A 26,609-nucleotide genomic window follows, 5' to 3' on the forward strand; every position below is an offset into this window, starting at 1 on the left:
GAATGGATGGAGCCTTTAGTTCAGTCAGTTCATTAGATGTGGATGTGAGGAGGACGAGAGGGTCGGTATTCTCTAGACAGTGATTACACTGAACAGCATCACTACTGGAGGAATGGAGCCTCTAGTTCAGTCAGTTCAACCTTCACCGTCTCTGCTGGTCTTCACTCGCCATCTAGTGGTGGAACAATGTTATTACACATCTACTGTTTAATACCTTCATGGTGGGTTTAAACTCTAGTAATTAAACCTGTTTGACTAGATAACAGGAACAATGTTATTACACATCTACTGTTTAATACCTTCATGGTGGGTTTAAACTCTAGTAATTAAACCTGTTTGACTAGATAACAGGAACAATGTTATTACACATCTACTGTTTAATACCTTCATGGTGGGTTTAAACTCTAGTAATTAAACCTGTTTGACTAGATAACAGGAACAATGTTATTACACATCTACTGTTTAATACCTTCATGGTGGGTTTAAACTCTAGTAATTAAACCTGTTTGACTAGATAACACAAACAAGTTCTGATCAATCACATTTAGTTAAATTACAATTCAAACTCACTCAATTTTTAAAAAAGTAAATAATTTATTTAGAAAAAGATATATGTAGCTATAAATACATTCTCATAGAGTAAACAAAGTCTGTAATAAGACAGTAGAAAGACAACACATTGTAGTGACAGGAGGGAATCAATAGTTACATATCAGGACATTACATGTTTGGGAATAGCAATAAGATCACAGTATCGAATCGCAATACATCTGGTATCGGTACCTACAGTAAGTCTGTCAAATCTGTGGTTCTGCCCCTGAACAGGCAGTTAACCCACTGTTCCTAGACCAGTTAACCCCACTGTTCCTAGACCAGTTAACCCACTGTTCCTAGACCAGTTAACCCACTGTTCCTAGACCAGTTAACCCACTGTTCCTAGACCAGTTAACCCACTGTTCCTAGACCAGTTGACCCACTGTTCCTAGACCAGTTGACCCACTGTTCCTAGACCAGTTGACCCACTGTTCCTAGACCAGTTAACCCACTGTTCCTAGACCAGTTAACCCACTGTTCCTAGACCAGTTAACCCACTGTTCCTAGACCAGTTAACCCACTGTTCCTAGACCAGTTAGCCCACTGTTCCTAGACCAGTTAACCCACTGTTCCTAGACCAGTTAACCCACTGTTCCTAGACCAGTTAACCCACTGTTCCTAGACCAGTTAACCCACTGTTCCTAGACCAGTTAACCCACTGTTCCTAGACCAGTTAGCCCACTGTTCCTAGACCAGTTAACCCACTAGACCAGTTAACCCCACTGTTAACTTGATGTTCCTCCAACGGTGAGGGCGTGAGGTCAGGGGTCAGAGTACAGAACGATACTTGCAGGCGAACATCACCCAGACGGCACAGGCAGACTCGGGGTACGCAAACACCCGGACACGCACCGCCAGCCTCACGTGGTCCCCACGGCAACACACTATCTCGTCACAGAACGGAGACCTGCCCAAACAACAACAGTCACACATCACTTCAGTATCCATGACAACACACACTTCTCCTGTCCTTCATTTACCTGATCAACTTATACAATTGTGAGGTGTCTAAAAGCTGGAAATATTCAGTGTTGCTATAGTTACCTGAGGCAAGTAGCGAAGGCTCGACGTGTGTAGCGGTGCGTTGCTATAGTTACCTGAGGCAGGTAGAGAAGGCTCGACGTGTGTAGCGGTGCGTTGCTATAGTTACCTGAGGCAGGTAGCGAAGGATCGCGTGTGTTGCAGTGCGTTGCTATAATTACCGGAGGCAAGTAGCGAAGGCTCAACGTGTGTTGCGGTACGTTGCTATAGTTACCGGTGGCAAGTAGCGAAGGCTCACGTGTGTTGCCGTGCGTTGCTATAGTTACCTGAGGCAGGTAGCGAAGGCTCGACGTGTGTTGCGGTGCGTTGCTATAGTTACCAGAGGCAAGTAGCGAAGGCTCAACGTGTGTTGCGGTACGATGCTATAGTTACCGGAGGCAAGTAATGAAGGCTCGACGTGTGTTGCAGTGCGTTGCTATAGTTACCGGAGGCAAGTAGAGAAGGCTCAGTTATGTTGCCGTGCGTTGCTATAGTTACCTGAGGCAGGTAGCGAAGGATCGCGTGTTTTGCGGTACGTTGCTATAGTTACCTGAGGCAGGTAGCGAAGGCTCGACGTGTCTTGCCGTGCGTTGCTATAGTTACCTGAGGCAGGTAGCGAAGGATCGCGTGTTGCCGTGCGTTGCTATAGTTACCTGAGGCAGGTAGCGAAGGCTCGCCGTGCGTTGTGGTGCAGGAAGTGGATAGGGAAACCTTTGAAGGTGTGTCCGTCCGGCACCGCCCTCCGCACAGCATCCTGAAACTCCTCGTTACCACAGGAAGTCCCCGTGCAGCGCTCCAGCTCGTACGCCGCCAGGGCGGAGGACAGGACGTAGGACAGGTGGTCATCCCACACTGTGGCCAGGCCAAGGTCCTGGAGGGAGACACAGAGATCTACTATAATACAGAGATCTACTATAATACAGACATCTACTATAATAAAGACAGAGATCTACTATAATACAGAGATCTACTATAATACAGAGATCTACTATAATACAGAGATCTACTATAATACAGACCCTAGAGGGAGATACAGAGATCTACTATAACACAGAGATCTACTATAATACAGACAGAGATCTACTATAATACAGACAGAGATCTACTATAATACAGAGATCTACTATAATACAGACACAGAGATCTACTATAATACAGAGATCTACTATAATACAGACCCTAGAGGGAGATACAGAGATCTACTATAACACAGAGATCTACTATAATACAGACACAGAGATCTACTATAATACAGAGATCTACTATAATACAGACCCTAGAGGGAGATACAGAGATCTCCTATAACACAGACACAGAGATCTATTATAATACAGAGATCTACTATAATACAGACACAGAGATCTACTATAATACAGAGATCTACTATAATACAGAGATCTACTATAACACAGACACAGAGATCTACTATAATACAGACACAGAGATCTACTATAATACAGACACAGAGATCTACTAGAACACAGACACAGAGCTCTACTATAATACAGACACAGAGATCTACTATAACACAGAGATCTACTATAATACAGACACAGAGATCTACTATAATACAGAGATCTACTATAATACAGACACAGAGATCTACTATAACATAGACACAGAGATCTACTATAATACAGACACACAGATCTACTATAACATAGACACAGAGATCTACTATAATACAGACACAGAGCTCTACTATAACATAGACACAGAGATCTACTATAATACAGACACACAGATCTACTATAATACAGACACAGAGATCTACTATAATACAGACAGAGATCTACTATAATACAGACACAGAGATCTACTATAATACAGACACAGAGATCTACTATAATACAGACACAGATATCTACTATAACACAGACACAGAGATCTACTATAATACAGACACAGAGATCTACTATAATACAGACACAGAGATCTACTATAATACAGACACAGAGATCTACTATAATACAGACACAGAGATCTACTATAACACAGACCCAGAGATCTACTATAATACAGACACAGATATCTACTATAACACAGACACAGAGATCTACTATAATACAGACACAGAGATCTACTATAATACAGACAGAGATCTACTATAATACAGACACAGAGATCTACTATAATACAGAGATCTACTATAACACAGACACAGAGATCTACTATAACACAGACCCAGAGATCTACTATAATACAGACCCAGAGATCTACTATAATACAGACCCAGAGATCTACTATAATACAGACACAGAGATCTACTATAATACAGAGATCTACTATAATACAGACACAGAGATCTACTATAATACAGAGATCTACTATAATACAGAGATCTACTATAACACAGATATCTACTATAATACAGACACAGAGATCTACTATAATACAGACACAGAGATCTACTATAATACAGACCCAGAGATCTACTATAATACAGACCCAGAGATCTACTATAATACAGACACAGAGATCTACTATAATACAGACAGAGATCTACTATAATACAGAGATGTACTATAATACAGAGATCTACTATAATACAGACACAGAGATCTACTATAAAACAGATATCTACTATAATACAGACACAGAGATCTACTATAATACAGAGATGTACTATAATACAGAGATCTACTATAATACAGACACAGAGATCTACTATAAAACAGATATCTACTATAATACAGAGATCTACTATAAAACAGAGATCTACTATAATACACAGATCTACTATAATACAGACAGATCTACTATAACACAGACACAGATATTTACTATAATACAGACCCAGAGCTCTACTATAACAGACACAGAGATCTACTATAACACAGACACAGAGATCTACTATAATACAGACACCGAGATCTACTATAATACAGACACAGATCTACTATAATACAGACCCAGAGATCTACTATAATACAGAGATCTACTATAATACAGACCCAGAGATCTACTATAATACAGACCCAGAGATCTACTATAATACAGACCCAGAGATCTACTATAATACAGACACAGATATCTACTATAATACAGACAGAGATCTACTATAATACAGAGATCTACTATAATACAGACACAGAGATCTACTATAATACAGAGATCTACTATAATACAGAGATCTACTATAATACAGAGATCTACTATAACACAGACACAGAGATCTACTATAATACAGACACAGAGATCTACTATAATACAGGTTCCAGGTTTTTGAGGGACAAAATGCCCCTTAGGGCCCCCAAAAGGCTAGAGCCGGCTCTGACTGTATGTGTGGGTCTGTATGTGGATACACAGACCCATGAGCCAATATATACACACAGAGACCATGTTAATATCCTGTACTATAGAGACACAACATGACTAGACACACAGAGACCATGTTAATATCCTGTACTGTAGAGACACAACATGACTAGACACACAGAGACCATGTTAATATCCTGTACTATAGAGACACAACATGACTAGACACACAGAGACCATGTTAATATCCTGTACTATAGAGACACAACATGACTAGACACACAGAGACCATGTTAATATCCTGTACTGTAGAGACACAACATGACTAGACACACAGAGACCATGTTAATATCCTGTACTGTAGAGACACAACATGACTAGACACACAGAGACCATGTTAATATCCTGTACTATAGAGACACAACATGACTAGACACACAGAGACCATGTTAATATCCTGTACTATAGATATACATGACTAGACACACAGAGACCATGTTAATATCCTGTACTATAGAGACACAACATGACTAGACACACAGAGACCATGTTAATATCCTGTACTGTAGAGACACAACATGACTAGACACACAGAGACCATGTTAATATCCTGTACTATAGAGACACAACATGACTAGACACACAGAGACCATGTTAATATCCTGTACTGTAGATATACATGACTAGACACACAGAGACCATGTTAATATCCTGTACTGTAGAGACACAACATGACTAGACACACAGAGACCATGTTAATATCCTGTACTATAGAGACACAACATGACTAGACACACAGAGACCATGTTAATATCCTGTACTGTAGAGACACAACATGACTAGACACACAGAGACCATGTTAATATCCTGTACTATAGAGACACAACATGACTAGACACACAGAGACCATGTTAATATCCTGTACTGTAGAGACACAACATGACTAGACACACAGAGACCATGTTAATATCCTGTACTATAGAGACACAACATGACTAGACACACAGAGACCATGTTAATATCCTGTACTATAGATATATATGACTAGACACACAGAGACCATGTTAATATCCTGTACTATAGAGACACAACATGACTAGACACACAGAGACCATGTTAATATCCTGTACTATAGAGACACAACATGACTAGACACACAGAGACCATGTTAATATCCTGTACTGTAGATATACATGACTAGACACACAGAGACCATGTTAATATCCTGTACTGTAGAGACACAACATGACTAGACACACAGAGACCATGTTAATATCCTGTACTATAGAGACACAACATGACTAGACACACAGAGACCATGTTAATATCCTGTACTGTAGAGACACAACATGACTAGACACACAGAGACCATGTTAATATCCTGTACTATAGAGACACAACATGACTAGACACACAGAGACCATGTTAATATCCTGTACTGTAGAGACACAACATGACTAGACACACAGAGACCATGTTAATATCCTGTACTATAGAGACACAACATGACTAGACACACAGAGACCATGTTAATATCCTGTACTATAGATATATATGACTAGACACACAGAGACCATGTTAATATCCTGTACTATAGAGACACAACATGACTAGACACACAGAGACCATGTTAATATCCTGTACTATAGAGACACAACATGACTAGACACACAGAGACCATGTTAATATCCTGTACTATAGAGACACAACATGACTAGACACACAGAGACCATGTTAATATCCTGTACTATAGAGACACAACATGACTAGACACACAGAGACCATGTTAATATCCTGTACTATAGAGACACAACATGACTAGACACACAGAGACCATGTTAATATCCTGTACTGTAGAGACACAACATGACTAGACACACAGAGACCATGTTAATATCCTGTACTATAGAGACACAACATGACTAGACACACAGAGACCATGTTAATATCCTGTACTATAGAGACACAACATGACTAGACACACAGAGACCATGTTAATATCCTGTACTATAGAGACACAACATGACTAGACACACAGAGACCATGTTAATATCCTGTACTATAGAGACACAACATGACTAGACACACAGAGACCATGTTAATATCCTGTACTATAGAGACACAACATGACTAGACACACAGAGACCATGTTAATATCCTGTACTGTAGATATACATGACTAGACACACAGAGACCATGTTAATATCCTGTACTATAGAGACACAACATTCAACTGAGACTGCTCTCCTCTGTATCACGGAGGCGCTCCGCACTGCTAAAGCTAACTCTCTCTCCTCTGCTCTCATCCTTCTAGATCTATCGGCTGCCTTCGATACTGTGAACCATCAGATCCTCCTCTCCACCCTCTCCGAGTTGGGCATCTCCGGCGCGGCCCACGCTTGGATTGCGTCCTACCTGACAGGTCGCTCCTACCAGGTGGCGTGGCGAGAATCTGTCTCCTCACCACGCGCTCTCACCACTGGTGTCCCCCAGGGCTCTGTTCTTGGCCCTCTCCTATTCTCGCTATACACCAAGTCACTTGGCTCTGTCATAACCTCACATGGTCTCTCTTATCATTGCTATGCAGACGACACACAATTAATCTTCTCCTTTCCCCCTTCTGATGACCAGGTGGCGAATCGCATATCTGCATGTCTGGCAGACATATCAGTGTGGATGACGGATCACCACCTCAAGCTGAACCTCGGCAAGACGGAGCTGCTCTTCCTCCCGGGGAAGGACTGCCCGTTCCATGATCTCGCCATCACGGTTGACAACTCCATTGTGTCCTCCTCCCAGAGCGCCAAGAACCTTGGCGTGATCCTGGACAACACCCTGTCGTTCTCAACTAACATCAAGGCGGTGGCCCGTTCCTGTAGGTTCATGCTCTACAACATCCGCAGAGTACGACCCTGCCTCACACAGGAAGCGGCGCAGGTCCTAATCCAGGCACTTGTCATCTCCCGTCTGGATTACTGCAACTCGCTGTTGGCTGGGCTCCCTGCCTGTGCCATTAAACCCCTTCAACTCATCCAGAACGCCGCAGCCCGTCTGGTGTTCAACCTTCCCAAGTTCTCTCACGTCACCCCGCTCCTCCGTTCTCTCCACTGGCTTCCAGTTGAAGCTCGCATCCGCTACAAGACCATGGTGCTTGCCTACGGAGCTGTGAGGGGAACGGCACCTCAGTACCTCCAGGCTCTGATCAGGCCCTACACCCAAACAAGGGCACTGCGTTCATCCACCTCTGGCCTGCTCGCCTCCCTACCACTGAGGAAGTACAGCTCCCGCTCAGCCCAGTCAAAACTGTTCGCTGCCCTGGCCCCCCAATGGTGGAACAAACTCCCTCACGACGCCAGGACAGCGGAGTCAATCACCACCTTCCGGAGACACCTGAAACCCCACCTCTTTAAGGAATACCTAGGATAGGTTAAGTAATCCCTCTCACCCCACCCCCCCTAAGTTTTAGATGCACTATTGTTAAGTGACTGTCCCACTGGATGTCATAAGGTGAATGCACCAATTTGTAAGTCGCTCTGGATAAGAGCGTCTGCTAAATGACTTAAATGTAATGTAAATGTAACATGACTAGACACACAGAGACCATGTTAATATCCTGTACTGTAGAGACACAACATGACTGACAGGTATGGGCTCTGACAGGTGTGGGCTCTGACAGGTGTGGGCTCTGACAGGTGTGGGCTCTGACAGGTGTGGGCTCTGACAGGTGTGGGCTCTGACAGGTGTGGGCTCTGACAGGTGTGGGCTCTGACAGGTGTGGGCTCTGACAGGTATGGGCTCTGACAGGTGTGGGCTCTGACAGGTGTGGGCTCTGACAGGTGTGGGCTCTGACAGGTGTGGGCTCTGACAGGTGTGGGCTCTGACAGGTATGGGCTCTGACAGGTATGGGCTCTGACAGGTGTTACAGGTTAAACTGAGCCAACCTGTACGCAGTTGTTCGTACTCTCACCTTCCTGTGTTCCACCACCAGGTACCTCAGCTCCAGTTCCAGCTGGTTGGAGGCAGCGCTGGGCTCCAGGGAGGGGCCACAGAGAGGAGGTAGAGGGGGCAGAGAGGTGGTGCTGCCCGGGGAGCAGACTGAGCCAACAGCCTCCTCACTCATAGCCTTCCACTGGGACTGGTTGTGGAAGGCGAACGAGCAGAGTTCCACGGCGTCCGAAGGCTGGCAGTTGGCCAGGAAGGACCTGTGGTTGAACACACAGCCGATGGTCCTGTAGGGATAGGAGGGGCGGGGCTGGGGGGCCAGGGGAGGGGCGTCTGGGTCAATGGCCTGGTGGAGGTACCTGAAACAAAATGATTGAATAGGTAGAAATATATTGTGTAGAACAGACATGCTACTGACGTACAGACTAGAGATCATCGCAGCTCTATTCATAACCATGCTGCACCCTGGTGCAGGGGACTCCGTTGACCTATCAGAAACTCCGCCAGAGAGACAGAGGACTTCATTCTTGCAGGTGTTGTTAAGCCCAGTTCACATTTAAAACACCTCTGATGTGTTTTATGCAGTTGAAGAACACAGTTTGTTTGATCTGAAACAGTTTTAGGAACATCTCACGTTGGCTAGCTGGAGCTTCCAAAATTCAACATGTCAAAACTTAGCGAAAACCTTGCGACTCGCTTTAGACAAATCAGAGAACAGTGCGCTGACTTTCTGTGTTCAGACAAGCAGCTAACTAGTTAGCCAAGCAGGCAGCTAGTTGTTTTGCTGCAGTAATAGCTAGCTGTTTTGCTGCAGTAATAGCTAGTTGTTTTGCTGCAGTAATAGCTAGCTGTTTTGCTGCAGTAATAGCTAGCTGTTTTGCTGCAGTAATAGCTAGCTGTTTTGCTGCAGTAATAGCTAGCCTAGCTTGTTGATATTTCTCTGACGAGTCTCAAACTGTGTAACTTTCCTGGTGAATGTATTTCATGAAACTTGTTTGCTACAACACCTAGCGGCTACAACACCTAGCGGCTACAACACCTAGCTGCTACAACACCTAGCGGCTACAACACCTAGCGGCTACAACACCTAGCTGCTACAACACCTAGCTGCTACAACACCTAGAGGCTACAACACCTAGAGGCTACAACACCTAGCTGCTACAACACCTAGCGGCTACAACACTTAGCGGCTACAACACCTAGCGGCTACAACACCTAGCTGCTACAACACCTAGCTGCTACAACACCTAGCTGCTACAACACCTAGCTGCTACAACACCTAGCTGCTACAACACCTAGAGGCTACAACACCTCGCGGCTGCAACACCTAGAGGCTACAACATCTAACTGCTACAACACCTAGAGGCTGCAACACCTAGAGGCTACAACACCTAGAGGCTACAACACCTCACGGCTGCAACACCTAGAGGCTACAACACCTAGAGGCTACAACACCTCACGGCTGCAACACCTAGAGGCTACAACATCTAGCTGCTGCAACACCTAGAGGCTACAACATCTAGCTGCTACAACACCTAGCTGCTACAACACCTAGAGGCTGCAACACCTAGAGGCTACAACACCTCACGGCTGCAACACCTAGAGGCTACAACACCTAGTGGCTACAACACCTAGCGGTTACAACAGCTAGCTGCTACAACACCTAGCTGCTACAACACCTAGCTGCTACAACACCTCGCGGCTGCAACACCTAGCTGCAACACCAAGCGGCTACAACACCTAGCTACTGCAACACCTAGCTGCTGCAACACCTAGCTACTGCAACACCTAGCTGCTGCAACACCTCACTGCTACAACACCTAGCGGCTACAACACCTTGTTGCCTTGCTGCTGCAACACCTAGCGGCTACAACACCTTGTTGCCTTGCTGCTGCAACACCTAGCTGCTACAACACCTTGTTGCCTTGCTGCTACAACACCTAGCTGCTGCAACACCTAGCTGCTACAACACCTAGCTGCTACAACACCTAGCGGCTACAACACCTAGCGGCTACAACACCTAGCTGCTACAACACCTAGCGGCTACAACACCTAGCTGCTACAACACCTAGAGGCTACAACACCTAGAGGCTACAACACCTAGAGGCTACAACACCTAGAGGCTACAACACCTAGCGGCTACAACACCTAGCGGCTACAACACCTAGCGGCTACAACACCTAGAGGCTGCAACACCTAGCTGCTACAACACCTAGCTGCTACAACACCTAGCGGCTACAACACCTAGCGGCTGCAACACCTCACGGCTACAACACCTAGAGGCTACAACACCTAGTGGCTACAACACCTAGCGGTTACAACAGCTAGCTGCTACAACACCTAGCTGCTACAACACCTAGCTGCTACAACACCTCGCGGCTGCAACACCTAGCTGCAACACCAAGCGGCTACAACACCTAGCTACTGCAACACCTAGCTGCTGCAACACCTAGCTACTGCAACACCTAGCTGCTGCAACACCTCACTGCTACAACACCTAGCGGCTACAACACCTTGTTGCCTTGCTGCTGCAACACCTAGCGGCTACAACACCTTGTTGCCTTGCTGCTGCAACACCTAGCTGCTACAACACCTTGTTGCCTTGCTGCTACAACACCTAGCTGCTGCAACACCTAGCTGCTACAACACCTAGCTGCTACAACACCTAGCGGCTACAACACCTAGCGGCTACAACACCTAGCTGCTACAACACCTAGCGGCTACAACACCTAGCTGCTACAACACCTAGCTGCTACAACACCTAGAGGCTACAACACCTAGAGGCTACAACACCTAGCGGCTACAACACCTAGCGGCTACAACACCTAGCGGCTACAACACCTAGAGGCTGCAACACCTAGCTGCTACAACACCTAGCTGCTACAACACCTAGCGGCTACAACACCTAGCGGCTACAACACCTAGCGGCTACAACACCTAGAGGCTGCAACACCTAGAGGCTACAACACCTTGTTGCCTTGCTGCTGCAACACCTAGCGGCTACAACACCTTGTTGCCTTGCTGCTGCAACACCTAGCTGCTGCAACACCTAGCTGCTACAACACCTAGCGGCTACAACACCTTGTTGCCTTGCTGCTGCAACACCTAGCTGCTGCAACACCTAGCGGCTACAACACCTTGTTGCCTTGCTGCTGCAACACCTCGCTGCTACAACACCTAGCGGCTACAACACCTTGTTGCCTTGCTGCTGCAACACCTAGCTGCTACAACACCTTGTTGCCTTGCTGCTGCAACACCTAGCTGCTGCAACACCTAGCGGCTACAACACCTTGTTGCCTTGCTGCTGCAACACCTCGCTGCTACAACACCTAGCGGCTACAACACCTTGTTGCCTTGCTGCTACAACACCTAGCTGCTACAACAAGTGGCAACTCTGTTTCAAAGAAATCATGTCATTGTAAGGAGGCAGCATTACCATGGAAACGGTCTGAACTGTGTCTGGTATTTATTTTTTTTCTCCCCAATTCCCATCTTGTCATCGACTCCCCTACGGGCTCTGGAGACGAAGGTCCAGCCGTGTGTCCTCTGAAACATGACCCGACAAACCGCACTTCTTAACACCCGCCCGCTAAACCCGGAAGCCAGCCGCACCACCGTGTCGGAGGAAACACTGTTCAACTGACCATCGAGGTCAGCCTGCAGGCGCCCGGCCCGCCACATGGAGTCGCTAGAGAGCGATGAGCTAATTGTGCACCGTTTTATGGGACTCCCGGTCAAGGCCGGTTGTGACACAGCCTGTGACCAAACCCAGGTCTGTAGTGACGCCTCGAGTACTGAGATACAGTGGCTCAGACCACTGATCCAGGGTCTGTAGTGACGCCTCGAGTACTGAGATACAGTGGCTCAGACCGCTGATCCAGGGTCTGTAGTGACGTCTCTAGTCTGGTTGTGTCTCGTCTCAGGTCAGCTACAACATGGTGAAACAGTCTGGTTGTGTCTCGTCTCAGGTCAGCTACAACATGGTGAAACAGTCTGGTTGTGTCTCGTCTCAGGTCAGCTACAACATGGTGAAACAGTCTGGTTGTGTCTCGTCTCAGGTCAGCTACAACATGGTGAAACAGTCTGGTTGTGTCTCGTCTCAGGTCAGCTACAACATGGTGAAACAGTCTGGTTGTGTCTCGTCTCAGGTCAGCTACAACATGGTGAAACAGTCTGGTTGTGTCTCGTCTCAGGTCAGCTACAACATGGTGAAACAGTCTGGTTGTGTCTCGTCTCAGGTCAGCTACAACATGGTGAAACAGTCTGGTTGTGTCTCGTCTCAGGTCAGCTACAACATGGTGAAACAGTCTGGTTGTGTCTCGTCTCAGGTCAGCTACAACATGGTGAAACAGTCTGGTTGTGTCTCGTCTCAGGTGGGGCCGTTGTATCTGAACCGGGCTTCAGTCTCACCTGTGTGCGGTCAGGCTCTCCCAGAAGGTGATGGTGCTGTCAGTGCCCCTGGTCATCACCCAGGTGTGTGCCAGGCTCTTGGGCTTAGTGCCAACACACACGTAGGCATCCAGGCCGAACCCCAGCAGCAGACTGCACAGCAGGGTGGCATGGTCCTCACAGTCGCCCTGGAAACGCACAACCAATCAGATCAGAGAGATGTCACAGTCTCCCTGGAAAGACCAAAAAAAATGTCTCAGTCTGGTCTCAGTTTCCTAACTCTAACCCACAGAGCTGGTCATCATGTCTCAGTCTGGTCTCAGTTCCTAACTCTAACCCACAGAGCTGGTCATCATGTCTCAGTCTGGTCTCAGTTCCTAACTCTAACCCACAGGGCTGGTCATCGTGTCTCAGTTCCTAACTCTAACCCACAGGGCTGGTCATCATGTCTCAGTTCCTAACTCTAACCCACAGGGCTGGTCATCATGTCTCAGTTCCTAACTCTAACCCACAGGGCTGGTCATCATGTCTCAGTCTGGTCTCAGTTCCTAACTCTAACCCACAGGGCTGGTCATCGTGTCTCAGTTCCTAACTCTAACCCACAGGGCTGGTCATCGTGTCTCAGTTCCTAACTCTAACCCACAGGGCTGGTCATCATGTCTCAGTTCCTAACTCTAACCCACAGGGCTGGTCATCATGTCTCAGTTCCTAACTCTAACCCACAGGGCTGGTCATCGTGTCTCAGTCTGGTCTCAGTTCCTAACTCTAACCCACAGGGCTGGTCATCATGTCTCAGTTCCTAACTCTAACCCACAGGGCTGGTCATCGTGTCTCAGTTCCTAACTCTAACCCACAGGGCTGGTCATCATGTCTCAGTTCCTAACTCTAACCCACAGGGCTGGTCATCATGTCTCAGTTCCTAACTCTAACCCACAGGGCTGGTCATCGTGTCTCAGTTCCTAACTCTAACCCACAGGGCTGGTCATCGTGTCTCAGTTCCTAACTCTAACCCACAGGGCTGGTCATCGTGTCTCAGTTCCTAACTCTAACCCACAGGGCTGGTCATCGTGTCTCAGTTCCTAACTCTAACCCACAGGGCTGGTCATCATGTCTCAGTTCCTAACTCTAACCCACAGGGCTGGTCATCATGTCTCAGTTCCTAACTCTAACCCACAGGGCTGGTCATCATGTCTCAGTCTGGTCTCAGTTCCTAACTCTAACCCACAGGGCTGGTCATCATGTCTCAGTTCCTAACTCTAACCCACAGGGCTGGTCATCATGTCTCAGTCTGGTCTCAGTTCCTAACTCTAAACCACAGGGCTGGTCATCATGTCTCAGTTCCTAACTCTAACCCACAGGGCTGGTCATCATGTCTCAGTTCCTAACTCTAACCCACAGGGCTGGTCATCGTGTCTCAGTTCCTAACTCTAACCCACAGGGCTGGTCATCATGTCTCAGTTCCTAACTCTAACCCACAGGGCTGGTCATCGTGTCTCAGTTCCTAACTCTAACCCACAGGGCTGGTCATCATGTCTCAGTTCCTAACTCTAACCCACAGGGCTGGTCATCGTGTCTCAGTTCCTAACTCTAACCCACAGGGCTGGTCATCATGTCTCAGTTCCTAACTCTAACCCACAGGGCTGGTCATCATGTCTCAGTTCCTAACTCTAACCCACAGGGCTGGTCATCATGTCTCAGTCTGGTCTCAGTTCCTAACTCTAACCCACAGGGCTGGTCATCATGTCTCAGTTCCTAACTCTAACCCACAGGGCTGGTCATCATGTCTCAGTCTGGTCTCAGTTCCTAACTCTAACCCACAGGGCTGGTCATCGTGTCTCAGTTCCTAACTCTAACCCACAGGGCTGGTCATCATGTCTCAGTCTGGTCTCAGTTCCTAACTCTAACCCACAGGGCTGGTCATCATGTCTCAGTTCCTAACTCTAACCCACAGGGCTGGTCATCATGTCTCAGTCTGGTCTCAGTTCCTAACTCTAACCCACAGGGCTGGTCATCATGTCTCAGTTCCTAACTCTAACCCACAGGGCTGGTCATCATGTCTCAGTTCCTAACTCTAACCCACAGGGCTGGTCATCATGTCTCAGTCTGGTCTCAGTTCCTAACTCTAACCCACAGAGCTGGTCATCATGTCTCAGTTCCTAACTCTAACCCACAGGGCTGGTCATCGTGTCTCAGTTCCTAACTCTAACCCACAGGGCTGGTCATCATGTCTCAGTTCCTAACTCTAACCCACAGGGCTGGTCATCATGTCTCAGTTCCTAACTCTAACCCACAGGGCTGGTCATCATGTCTCAGTCTGGTCTCAGTTCCTAACTCTAACCCACAGGGCTGGTCATCATGTCTCAGTTCCTAACTCTAACCCACAAGGCTGGTCATCATGTCTCAGTTCCTAACTCTAACCCACAGGGCTGGTCATCATGTCTCAGTTCCTAACTCTAACCCACAGGGCTGGTCATCATGTCTCAGTTCCTAACTCTAACCCACAGGGCTGGTCATCATGTCTCAGTTCCTAACTCTAACCCACAGGGCTGGTCATCATGTCTCAGTTCCTAACTCTAACCCACAGGGCTGGTCATCGTGTCTCAGTTCCTAACTCTAACCCACAGGGCTGGTCATCATGTCTCAGTTCCTAACTCTAACCCACAGGGCTGGTCATCATGTCTCAGTTCCTAACTCTAACCCACAGGGCTGGTCATCATGTCTCAGTTCCTAACTCTAACCCACAGGGCTGGTCATCATGTCTCAGTTCCTAACTCTAACCCACAGGGCTGGTCATCATGTCTCAGTCTGGTCTCAGTTCCTAACTCTAACCCACAGGGCTGGTCATCGTGTCTCAGTTCCTAACTCTAACCCACAGGGCTGGTCATCATGTCTCAGTTCCTAACTCTAACCCACAGGGCTGGTCATCATGTCTCAGAGGATAGAGGAGGCGGAGAGGAGAGGATAGAAGGGGAGAGGATAGAAGAGGAGAGGGGAGGGGAGAGGATAGAAGAGGAGAGGGGAGAGGATAGAAGAGGAGAGGGGAGGGGAGAGGAGGAGAGAGGATAGAAGAGGAGAGGGGAGGAGAGAGGATGGAGAGGAGAGGGGAGAGGATAGAAGAGGAGAGGGGAGGGGAGAGGATAGAAGAGGAGAGAGGATAGAAGAGGAGAGGAAAGGGGAGGAGAGAGGATAGAAGAGGGGAGGGGATAGAAGAGGGGAGGGGATAGAAGAGGAGAGGAGAGAGGATAGAAGAGGAGAGGAGAGGGGAGGAGAGGGGATAGAAGAGGGGAGGGGAGGGGATAGAAACGGGGAGGGGAAGGGATAGAAGAGGGGAGGGGAGGGGATAGAAGAGGGGAGGGGAGGGGATAGAAGAGGAGAGGAGAGAGGATAGAAAAGGGGAGGCATTTATTCATTCTGCTGCACTGGGGAAATCCCAGAACCGTCCATCAGGATATAAATAAATCTTCTCATAACAGGCCGTCTAACCGTTTCAGAAATCAATTATTTTACAATTCCACCACTGAGGATTAGAACACAGAGAGAGGAGTTCAGAGGTTAAAGACATCATAGCATTACAGCTGTCTAAATGCTTACGGCTGTGTGTGTGTGGTTCAGAACAGAGCCGGTCCTCACCTTGTTTCTACAGAGGAAGGCGAGAAGGGAGCACCACTGCTCCTGTTTGCCACCTCCTCCTCCCCCGACCACAGGGGCTTTCTCCAGGCCCAGCAGGCTAACGAAGCGGGCCGCCTGACGGGGACTCTCCAGGAGACGACCAGCACGCAGGACACGCACGTAGGAACACACCGGCCTGTTGACGCCATTCTCATCCTGCAAGCAACACAGCAAAGTTCAAATACAGCCCGGATAACACCTAGCACGGCTAACACCCAGCTAGGCTAACACCCAGCACGGCTAACACCCAGCACGGCACGGCTACCACCCAGCACGGCTAACACCCAGCTAGGCTACCACCCAGCACGGCACGGCTAACACCCAGCTAGGCTACCACCCAGCACGGCACGGCTAACACCTAGCACGGCTAACACCCAGCTAGGCTAACACCCAGCTAGGCTAACACCCAGCTAGGCTACCACCCAGCACGGCACGGCTACCACCCAGCACGGCTAACACCCAGCACGGCTAACACCCAGCTAGGCTACCACCCAGCACGGCACGGCTAACACCCAGCACAGCACGGCTAACACCCAGCACGGCACGGCTACCACCCAGCACGGCTAACACCCAGCACGGCTAACACCCAGCACGGCACGGCTAACACCCAGCACGGCACGGCTAACACCCAGCACGGCACGGCTAACACCCAGCACGGCTAACACCCAGCTAGGCTAACACCCAGCACGGCACGGCTACCACCCAGCACGGCACGGCTAACACCCAGCACGGCACGGCTAACACCCAGCACGGCACGGCTACCACCCGGCACGGCTACCACCCAGCACGGCTAACACCCAGCACGGCTAACACCCAGCACGGCACGGCTAACACCCAGCACGGCTAACACCCAGCACGGCATGGCTAACACCCAGCACGGCACGGCTAACACCCAGCACGGCACGGCTAACACCCAGCAGGGCACGGCTAACACCCAGCACGGCACGGCTAACACCCAGAGTACGGCAAGGCTACCACCCAGCACGGCTAACACCCAGCACGGCTAACACCCAGCACGGCTAACACCCAGCACGGCACGGCTAACACCCAGAGTACGGCAAGGCTACCACCCAGCACGGCTAACACCCAGCACGGCTAACACCCAGCACGGCACGACTACCACCCAGCACGGCTAACACCCAGCACGGCACGGATAACACCCAGCACGGCTAACACCCAGCACGGCTAACACCCAGCACGGCTAACACCCAGCACGGCACGGCTAACACCCAGCACGGCACGGCTAACACCCAGCACGGCACGGCTAACACCCAGCACGGCACGGCTAACACCCAGAGTACGGCAAGGCTACCACCCAGCACGGCTAACACCCAGCACGGCTAACACCCAGCACGGCACGACTACCACCCAGCACGGCTAACACCCAGCATGGCTAACACCCAGCACGGCTAACACCCAGCACGGCTAACACCCAGCACGGCACGACTACCACCCAGCACGGCTAACACCCAGCACGGCACGGCTAACACCCAGCACGGCTACCACCCAGCACGGCTAACACCCAGCACGGCACGACTAACACCCAGCACGGCACGGCTAACACCCAGCACGGCTAACACCCAGCAGGGCACGGCTAACACCCAGCAGGGCACGGCTAACACCCAGCAGGGCACGGCTAACACCCAGCACGGCATGGCTAACACCCAGAGTACGGCAAGGCTACCACCCAGCACGGCTAACACCCAGCACGGCTACCACCCAGCACGGCTAACACCCAGCACGGCTAACACCCAGCACGGCTAACACCCAGCACGGCACGACTACCACCCAGCACGGCTAACACCCAGCACGGCACGGCTAACACCCAGCACGGCACGGCTAACACCCAGCACGGCTAACACCCAGCACGGCTAACACCCAGCACGGCTAACACCCAGCACGGCTAACACCCAGCACGGCACGGCTAACACCCAGCAGGGCACGGCTAACACCCAGCAGGGCACGGCTAACACCCAGCAGAGCACGGCTAACACCCAGCAGAGCACGGCTAACACCCAGCAGAGCACGGCTAACACCCAGCACGGCTAACACCCAGCACGGCTAACACACTGTCCGGTTGACACCATTCTCATCCTAAAAAACACACACAAAACAATGTTTTTGAATATTATTAAACACTAACACATCAGTATTATATTAATACACAAGTATTAACAATGTGAGGACCTGAGCAAAGATCTTGACCAGTTTGGATTGGTTGGCAGGTCTGATCTCTAGAAACTCTCTCCACCACTGTTTGGCATAAACCAGAAACAGCCTCTCCTTCTCCGCCGTCTTCTGCCGCTCCAGGGACTGCTGTAAACAATAAACACCAGTAACAATCACTATCAACCCCTGCCTCTTAGGGACTGCTGTAAACAATAAACACCATCAACGCCTGCCTCTTAGGGACTGCTGTAAACAATAAACACTATCAACCCCTGCCTCTTAGGGAGGAACCATATGTCTGCCTCTTAGGAAGGAACCATATAAATGTCTGCCTCTTAGGGAGGAACCATATGTCTGCCTCTTAGGGAGGAACCATATGTCTGCCTCTTAGGGAGGAGCCATATGTCTGCCTCTTAGGGAGGAGCCATATGTCTGCCTCTTAGGGAGGAGCCATATGTCTGCCTCTTAGGGAGGAGCCATATGTCTGCCTCTTAGGGAGGAGCCATATGTCTGCCTCTTAGGGAGGAGCCATATGTCTGCCTCTTAGGGAGGAGCCATATGTCTGCCTCTTAGGGAGGTTCCGCCTCTTAGGGAGGAGCCATATGTCTGCCTCTTAGGGACTGCTGTAAACAATAAACACCAGTAACAATCACTATCAACCCCTGCCTCTTAGGGACTGCTGTAAACAATAAACACCAGTAACAATCACTATCAACCCCTGCCTCTTAGGGACTGCTGTAAACAATAAACACTATCAACCCCTGCCTCTTAGGGAGGAACCATATGTCTGCCTCTTAGGAAGGAACCATATAAATGTCTGCCTCTTAGGGAGGAACCATATGTCTGCCTCTTAGGGAGGAACCATATGTCTGCCTCTTAGGGAGGTTCCGCCTCTTAGGGAGGAGCCATATGTCTGCCTCTTAGGGAGGAGCCATATGTCTGCCTCTTAGGGAGGAGCCATATGTCTGCCTCTTAGGGAGGAGCCATATGTCTGCCTCTTAGGGAGGAGCCATATGTCTGCCTCTTAGGGAGGAGCCATATGTCTGCCTCTTAGGGAGGAGCCATATGTCTGCCTCTTAGGGAGGTTCCGCCTCTTAGGGAGGAGCCATATGTCTGCCTCTTAGGGAGGAGCCATATGTCTGCCTCTTAGGGAGGAGCCATATGTCTGCCTCTTAGGGAGGAGCCATATGTCTGCCTCTTAGGGAGGTTCCGCCTCTTAGGGAGGAGCCATATGTCTGCCTCTTAGGGAGGAACCATATGTCTGCCTCTTAGGGAGGAGCCATATGTCTGCCTCTTAGGGAGGAGCCATATGTCTGCCTCTTAGGGAGGAGCCATATGTCTGCCTCCTAGGGAGGAGCCATATGTCTGCCTCCTAGGGAGGAGCCATATGTCTGCCTCCTAGGGAGGAGCCATATGTCTGCCTCCTAGGGAGGAGCCATATGTCTGCCTCCTAGGGAGGAGCCATATGTCTGCCTCCTAGGGAGGAACCATATGTCTGCCTCCTAGGGAGGAACCATATGTCTGCCTCTTAGGGAGGAACCATATGTCTGCCTCTTAGGGAGGAGCCATATGTCTGCCTCTTAGGGAGGAGCCATATGTCTGCCTCTTAGGGAGGAGCCATATGTCTGCCTCCTAGGGAGGAGCCATATGTCTGCCTCCTAGGGAGGAGCCATATGTCTGCCTCCTAGGGAGGAGCCATATGTCTGCCTCTTAGGGAGGAGCCATATGTCTGCCTCTTAGGGAGGTTCCGCCTCTTAGGGAGGAACCACATGTCTGCCTCCCTAGGAGGAACCACATGTCTGCCTCCTAGGGAGGAACCACATGTCTGCCTCCTAGGGAGGAACCACATGTCTGCCTCCTAGGGAGGAACCACATGTCTGCCTCCTAGGGAGGAACCACATGTCTGCCTCCTAGGGAGGAACCACATGTCTGCCTCCTAGGGAGGAACCACATGTCTGCCTCCTAGGGAGGAACCACATGTCTGCCTCCTAGGGAGGAACCACATGTCTGCCTCCTAGGGAGGAACCACATGTCTGCCTCCTAGGGAGGAACCACATGTCTGCCTCCTAGGGAGGAACCACATGTCTGCCTCCTAGGGAGGAACCACATGTCTGCCTCCTAGGGAGGAACCACATGTCTGCCTCCTAGGGAGGAACCACATGTCTGCCTCCTAGGGAGGAACCACATGTCTGCCTCCTAGGGAGGAACCACATGTCTGCCTCCTAGGGAGGAACCACATGTCTGCCTCCTAGGGAGGAACCACATGTCTGCCTCCTAGGGAGGAACCACATGTCTGCCTCCTAGGGAGGAACCACATGTCTGCCTCCTAGGGAGGAACCACATGTCTGCCTCCTAGGGAGGAACCACATGTCTGCCTCCTAGGGAGGAACCACATGTCTGCCTCCTAGGGAGGAACCACATGTCTGCCTCCTAGGGAGGAACCACATGTCTGCCTCCTAGGGAGGAACCACATGTCTGCCTCCTAGGGAGGAACCACATGTCTGCCTCCTAGGGAGGAACCACATGTCTGCCTCCTAGGGAGGAACCACATGTCTGCCTCCTAGGGAGGAACCACATGTCTGCCTCCTAGGGAGGAACCACATGTCTGCCTCCTAGGGAGGAACCACATGTCTGCCTCCTAGGGAGGAACCACATGTCTGCCTCCTAGGGAGGAACCACATGTCTGCCTCCTAGGGAGGAACCACATGTCTGCCTCTTAGGGAGGAACCATATGTCTGCCTCTTAGGGAGGAACCATATGTCTGCCTCTTAAGGAGGAACCATATGTCTGCCTCTTAGGGAGGAACCATATGTCTGCCTCTTAGGAAGGAACCACATGTCTGCCTCCTAGGGAGGAACCACATGTCTGCCTCCTAGGGAGGAACCACATGTCTGCCTCCTAGGGAGGAACCACATGTCTGCCTCCTAGGGAGGAACCATATGTCTGCCTCCTAGGGAGGAACCATATGTCTGCCTCTTAGGGAGGAACCATATGTCTGCCTCTTAAGGAGGAACCATATGTCTGCCTCTTAGGGAGGAACCATATGTCTGCCTCTTAGGAAGGAAGTGAATCATAGCGTGACAACATGACAGAGCATAGCAGCATTACGACCAGTCTCTGACCTGTGTGGTGATGATGTCAGGTGACAGGATCTCTGACAGAGGAGGGTAAAGGTCAAGACTCATGTTGAGTACACCGGCCGTCACCTTACATTCACTACCTGTTAGGATACAGAGGAGATATACTGAACACCTGTTAGGATACAGAGGAGATATACTGAACATCTGTTAGGACAGAACAGAAACACCTTCCACTCACTACCTGTTAGGACAGAACAGAAACACCTTCCACTCACTACCTGTTAGGACAGAACAGAAACACCTTCCACTCACTACCTGTTAGGACAGAACAGAAACACCTTACACTCACTACCTGTTAGGACAGAACAGAAACACCTTCCATTCACTACCTGTTAGGACAGAACAGAAACACCTTACATTCACTACCGACAGTTGGAACAGAACAGAAACCCAGAACAGCAGACAGGATGTGTTCCCTCTCTTTAGTCTTTCATTTCTATGTATTTAACTGGGTGTAAATCAGGCTAATTCATAGAAAATGCAGGTTAATTTTCCTTCAGAAATTTAAACCTCAAATAGTTTAACCCTTAGCGTCCTTACCGACTCCAAGCAGCTCTACGGCAATGCTGGTCTTCCCAGAGGGAGAGGAGAGGACGGTCCTCCAGTCCAGGAAGTAAGAGGAGACCAGGGTGGTCTCGCTGGACGCGTCTCTCTTTATCAACACCAGGTGGACCGGGTCACAGATAGACAACATCGTGGTGGCATCTGCCATCTTACTGCCATCGCCTGTAAGACACAGAGACAAAGGAAGGTCACGGACAATAAGCCTGTTCAGAGATGATCAGTTATTACGTTGTTGTTGTTGTTGTTGTTGTATCCCCTTTTCTTCCCCAATTCCCATCTTGTCTCATCGACTCCCCAACGGGCTCTGGAGACGAGTTGTGCGTCCTCTGAAACGTGACCCGACAAACCGCGCTTCTTAACACCCGCCAGGTTTAAACTGGAATGCCTGGCGCACCACCGTGTCAGAGGAAACACCGACAGGTTTAACCCGGAAGCCAGCCGCACCACCGAGTCACAGGAAACACAGCCGGTTTAACCAGGAAGCCAGCCACACCACCGTGTCAGAGGAAACACAGCCGGTTTAACCCGGAAGCCAGCCGCACCACCGTGTCAGAGGAAACACCGCCAGGTTTAACCAGGAAGCCAGCCGCACCACCGTGTCAGAGGAAAGACAGCCGGTTTAACCAGGAAGCCAGCCGCACCACCGTGTCAGAGGAAACACAGCCGGTTTAACCAGGAAGCCAGCCGCACCACCGTGTCAGAGGAAACACAGCCGGTTTAACCAGGAAGCCAGCCGCACCACCGTGTCAGAGGAAACACAGCCCACTAAACCAGGAAGCCAGCCGCACCACCGTGTCAGAGGAAACACCGCCAGGTTTAACCAGGAAGCCAGCCGCATCACCGTGTCAGAGGAAACACAGCCGGTTTAACCAGGAAGCCAGCCGCACCACCGTGTCAGAGGAAACACAGCCCACTAAACCAGGAAGCCAGCCGCACCACCGTGTCAGAGGAAACACTGTCAGGTTTAACCAGGAAGCCAGCCGCACCACCGTGTCAGAGGAAACACCGTTCAAACTGACGACCGAGGTCAGCCTGCAGGCACCTGGCCTGCCACAAGGAGTCGCTAGAGCTCAATGAGCCAAGTATACTATAGTAAAAAGGACTACTAGTAAACAGGACTACTAGTAAACAGGGCTACTAGTAAACAGGGCTACTAGTAAACAGGGCTACTAGTAAACAGGACTACTAGTAAACAGGACTACTAGTAAACAGGGCTACTAGTAAACAGGGCTACTAGTAAACAGGACTACTAGTAAACAGGGCTACTAGTAAACAGGGCTACTAGTAAACAGGGCTACTAGTAAACAGGACTACTAGTAAACAGGACTACTAGTAAACAGGACTACTAGTAAACAGGACTACTAGTAAACAGGATTAAAGATAAATTAAAGGAGACAATGTTGTCTACAGTAAACCAGTTGTGTAACATCAGGAAGTCAACCCGTCTTTACCCAGTCCCTCTCTGTGTATCTCCAGCAGGAAGCCCTCCTGCAGGTCTGGCTCACAGGCACAGGGGACAGGCTTGGAGCGGAAGCGCTGGTTCCTGAAGTGCAGGTAGAGGGTGAAGGTGGAGCAGACCTGACCAGGTAGAGGCTCTGGCTCCTGGAGGTGCTCTAGAAAGGCCTTACCCCCCAGGACCTGGAGGTACAGGTACCTCCTCGCTGGGTCCATGTTGGCTGGGAGGACAGAAATACAATCGTTTGACCCTGAACAGTAGTAAGGGAACGTCAGGTTCTCGCTCAATCTCCTCGGTGACAGTTTCTTACTTTTCTTGAGCTTCGTCGGGTCCTTGTCAATAAAGTGAGTTGCAGGCTTCGGTGTGTTCTGGAGTCCTAACTCAGTGTCAGGCACTTCCTGTCAAAACACTGTCAACGTTATGAAGGTACGGAAGACCAGAGAGGACATAAAACAAACCCCTCATTATGTTGAGATGACAACTTATTTATGTTATGAACACTACAAACCCCTCATTATGTTGAGATCACAACTTATGTTATGAACACTACAAACCCCTCATTATGTTGAGATCACAACTTATGTCCTGAACACTACAAACCCCTCATTATGTTGAGATCACAACTTATGTCCTGAACACTACAAACCCCTCATTATGTTGAGATCACAACTTATGAACACTACAAACCCCTCATTATGTTGAGATCACAACTTATGAACACTACAAACCCCTCATTATGTTGAGATCACAACTAATGTTATGAACACTACAAACCCCCTCATTATGTTGAGATCACAACTTATGAACACTACAAACCCCTCATTATGTTGAGATCACAACTTATGAACACTACAAACCCCCTCATTATGTTGAGATCACAACTTGTCATGAACACTGTCAAACTTGCATGTGATTGGCTGTGGTCTTGGGGGCGGTACACAGCCTGGGAGACAGGGCTGCTTGTCAGGCATTGTTCGGGGCTTAAATGCCCCAGGAGTGCATTGTGACCAATACAGCCACAGGACTCCTTGATGAGGTGGTTAAATCCTGCACGGTGCATCTGAACAAATGAATGGATGATGTGTGGTACTTTCGATTATCTCGTGGTCTCAATTAAACAACGTTTGTTATGTAGTGACCATGAGATAAGTTGTGATCTCGACATAACAAGGGAATTAATTGTTGTGTATATTCATGTCCTATCTGAACTTCTGTAGAAAGCCGCATTCAACCTCCGATAATAAAACGTGCTGAACGGAGGATTTCCCATAACTCACCTTGGAGAAATGAAGATCCTTCATGACATCGTCTACGATTCCCCTGCGTTGCAGAGCCCGGAGGAAGTCCTCCTCAGACAGAGAGCTATGTCCAGGGTCCAGATCCTCTCTCACGGTCTCCGCCAACACATCCCTGATCTTCCTATGGATGTTCATCTGACAAAACACACGTTACTACGAGTCACTAAATCATAGAACAGAATGGTTCAACTCCTGGCTGTTCTCCCTCAATGGCAACAGTCTCTCTTTAACTAGAAGTGTTTCCCTGTACATAGCTAGATACAGTGAATTAATCTGTGCATGACTTGTGTCATGCACAAAGTAGACGTCCTAACCGACTTGCTGAAACAATAGTTTGTTAACAAGACATTTGTGGAGTGGTTGAAAAAACGAGTTTTAATGACTTCATATAGCTATCAGATTGGTAATGATCATTTTTAAATGCTTCGGTAAGTAGCTACCTTGATCAGATGGTTGTGTATGATCTGCTTTAGTTCAGATGCTTTCTCCGGTGGCAGAGACATCTCGGTAGACTTTACACCCGTTTTACTAAATGAACACGACACTGCAACGTGTGGTAAGAAGTGCTACATGTAAAATGGCGTATAGTTGTCTTATTTGCCTGAATAACACGAAGGATCGGGAAAATCCATCTGCAAAAACTTCAATCCCAGACCTCCACAACAATAACAACTGCCAGTTTAAACTGTGGAAAAGGAAGCGGGCATGTGTCTTCCTCATTGCCTGAAGCGGCTCGTCTAATTAAAGTCTCAACTAAGGACAAAACCATTCCATTAAATAACAATAATCACACCAAGTATTACATAAAATCCTCACTTTTTGAAGACTGACTCTTGTTTAACGTGTATTTGCTTTATTTTCATTCAATATTTTATATTTCTATAAATCGTCAGGGATAAACTACTCGGTTATAGAAGGACCCACAAGGACCAGTTTGTAGTTTGAGAACTGATTGTAGTTTTCTCAGAGATACTTTTCAGGAGACGTGAAACGCAGGTTGTGTACGTTGTCCATGCGTCGTCGATGGGCCGCGCCGTGCATCGACGTAATGACGAAAACAACCGAGTGAAAACGAAAACAACCGAGTGAAAACGTTGTCCATACGTCGTC

General features: G+C 49.0%; 1 protein-coding gene across 1 annotated transcript; it reads right to left on the reverse strand.

Moving 5' to 3' along the window:
* Window positions 1-1,196: 1,196 nt before the first annotated feature.
* LOC124017989 (centrosomal protein of 76 kDa-like) lies at window positions 1,197-26,203 on the reverse strand. The gene is made up of 12 exons (XM_046333240.1): window positions 25,940-26,203; window positions 25,479-25,634; window positions 24,512-24,599; window positions 24,197-24,421; window positions 22,722-22,907; window positions 22,164-22,261; window positions 19,060-19,188; window positions 16,834-17,028; window positions 13,225-13,391; window positions 8,840-9,173; window positions 2,268-2,485; window positions 1,197-1,501 (listed from the first exon to the last, which is right to left on the reverse strand). Exons 1-12 carry the CDS (start codon window positions 26,000-26,002, stop codon window positions 1,363-1,365), a joined length of 1,998 nt encoding a protein of 665 aa, XP_046189196.1. The 5' UTR covers window positions 26,003-26,203; the 3' UTR covers window positions 1,197-1,362.
* Window positions 26,204-26,609: the final 406 nt, after the last annotated feature.

This window comes from Oncorhynchus gorbuscha, unplaced genomic scaffold (assembly GCF_021184085.1).
Source record: "Oncorhynchus gorbuscha isolate QuinsamMale2020 ecotype Even-year unplaced genomic scaffold, OgorEven_v1.0 Un_scaffold_360, whole genome shotgun sequence".
In the NCBI taxonomy this organism is placed as follows: domain Eukaryota; kingdom Metazoa; phylum Chordata; class Actinopteri; order Salmoniformes; family Salmonidae; genus Oncorhynchus; species Oncorhynchus gorbuscha.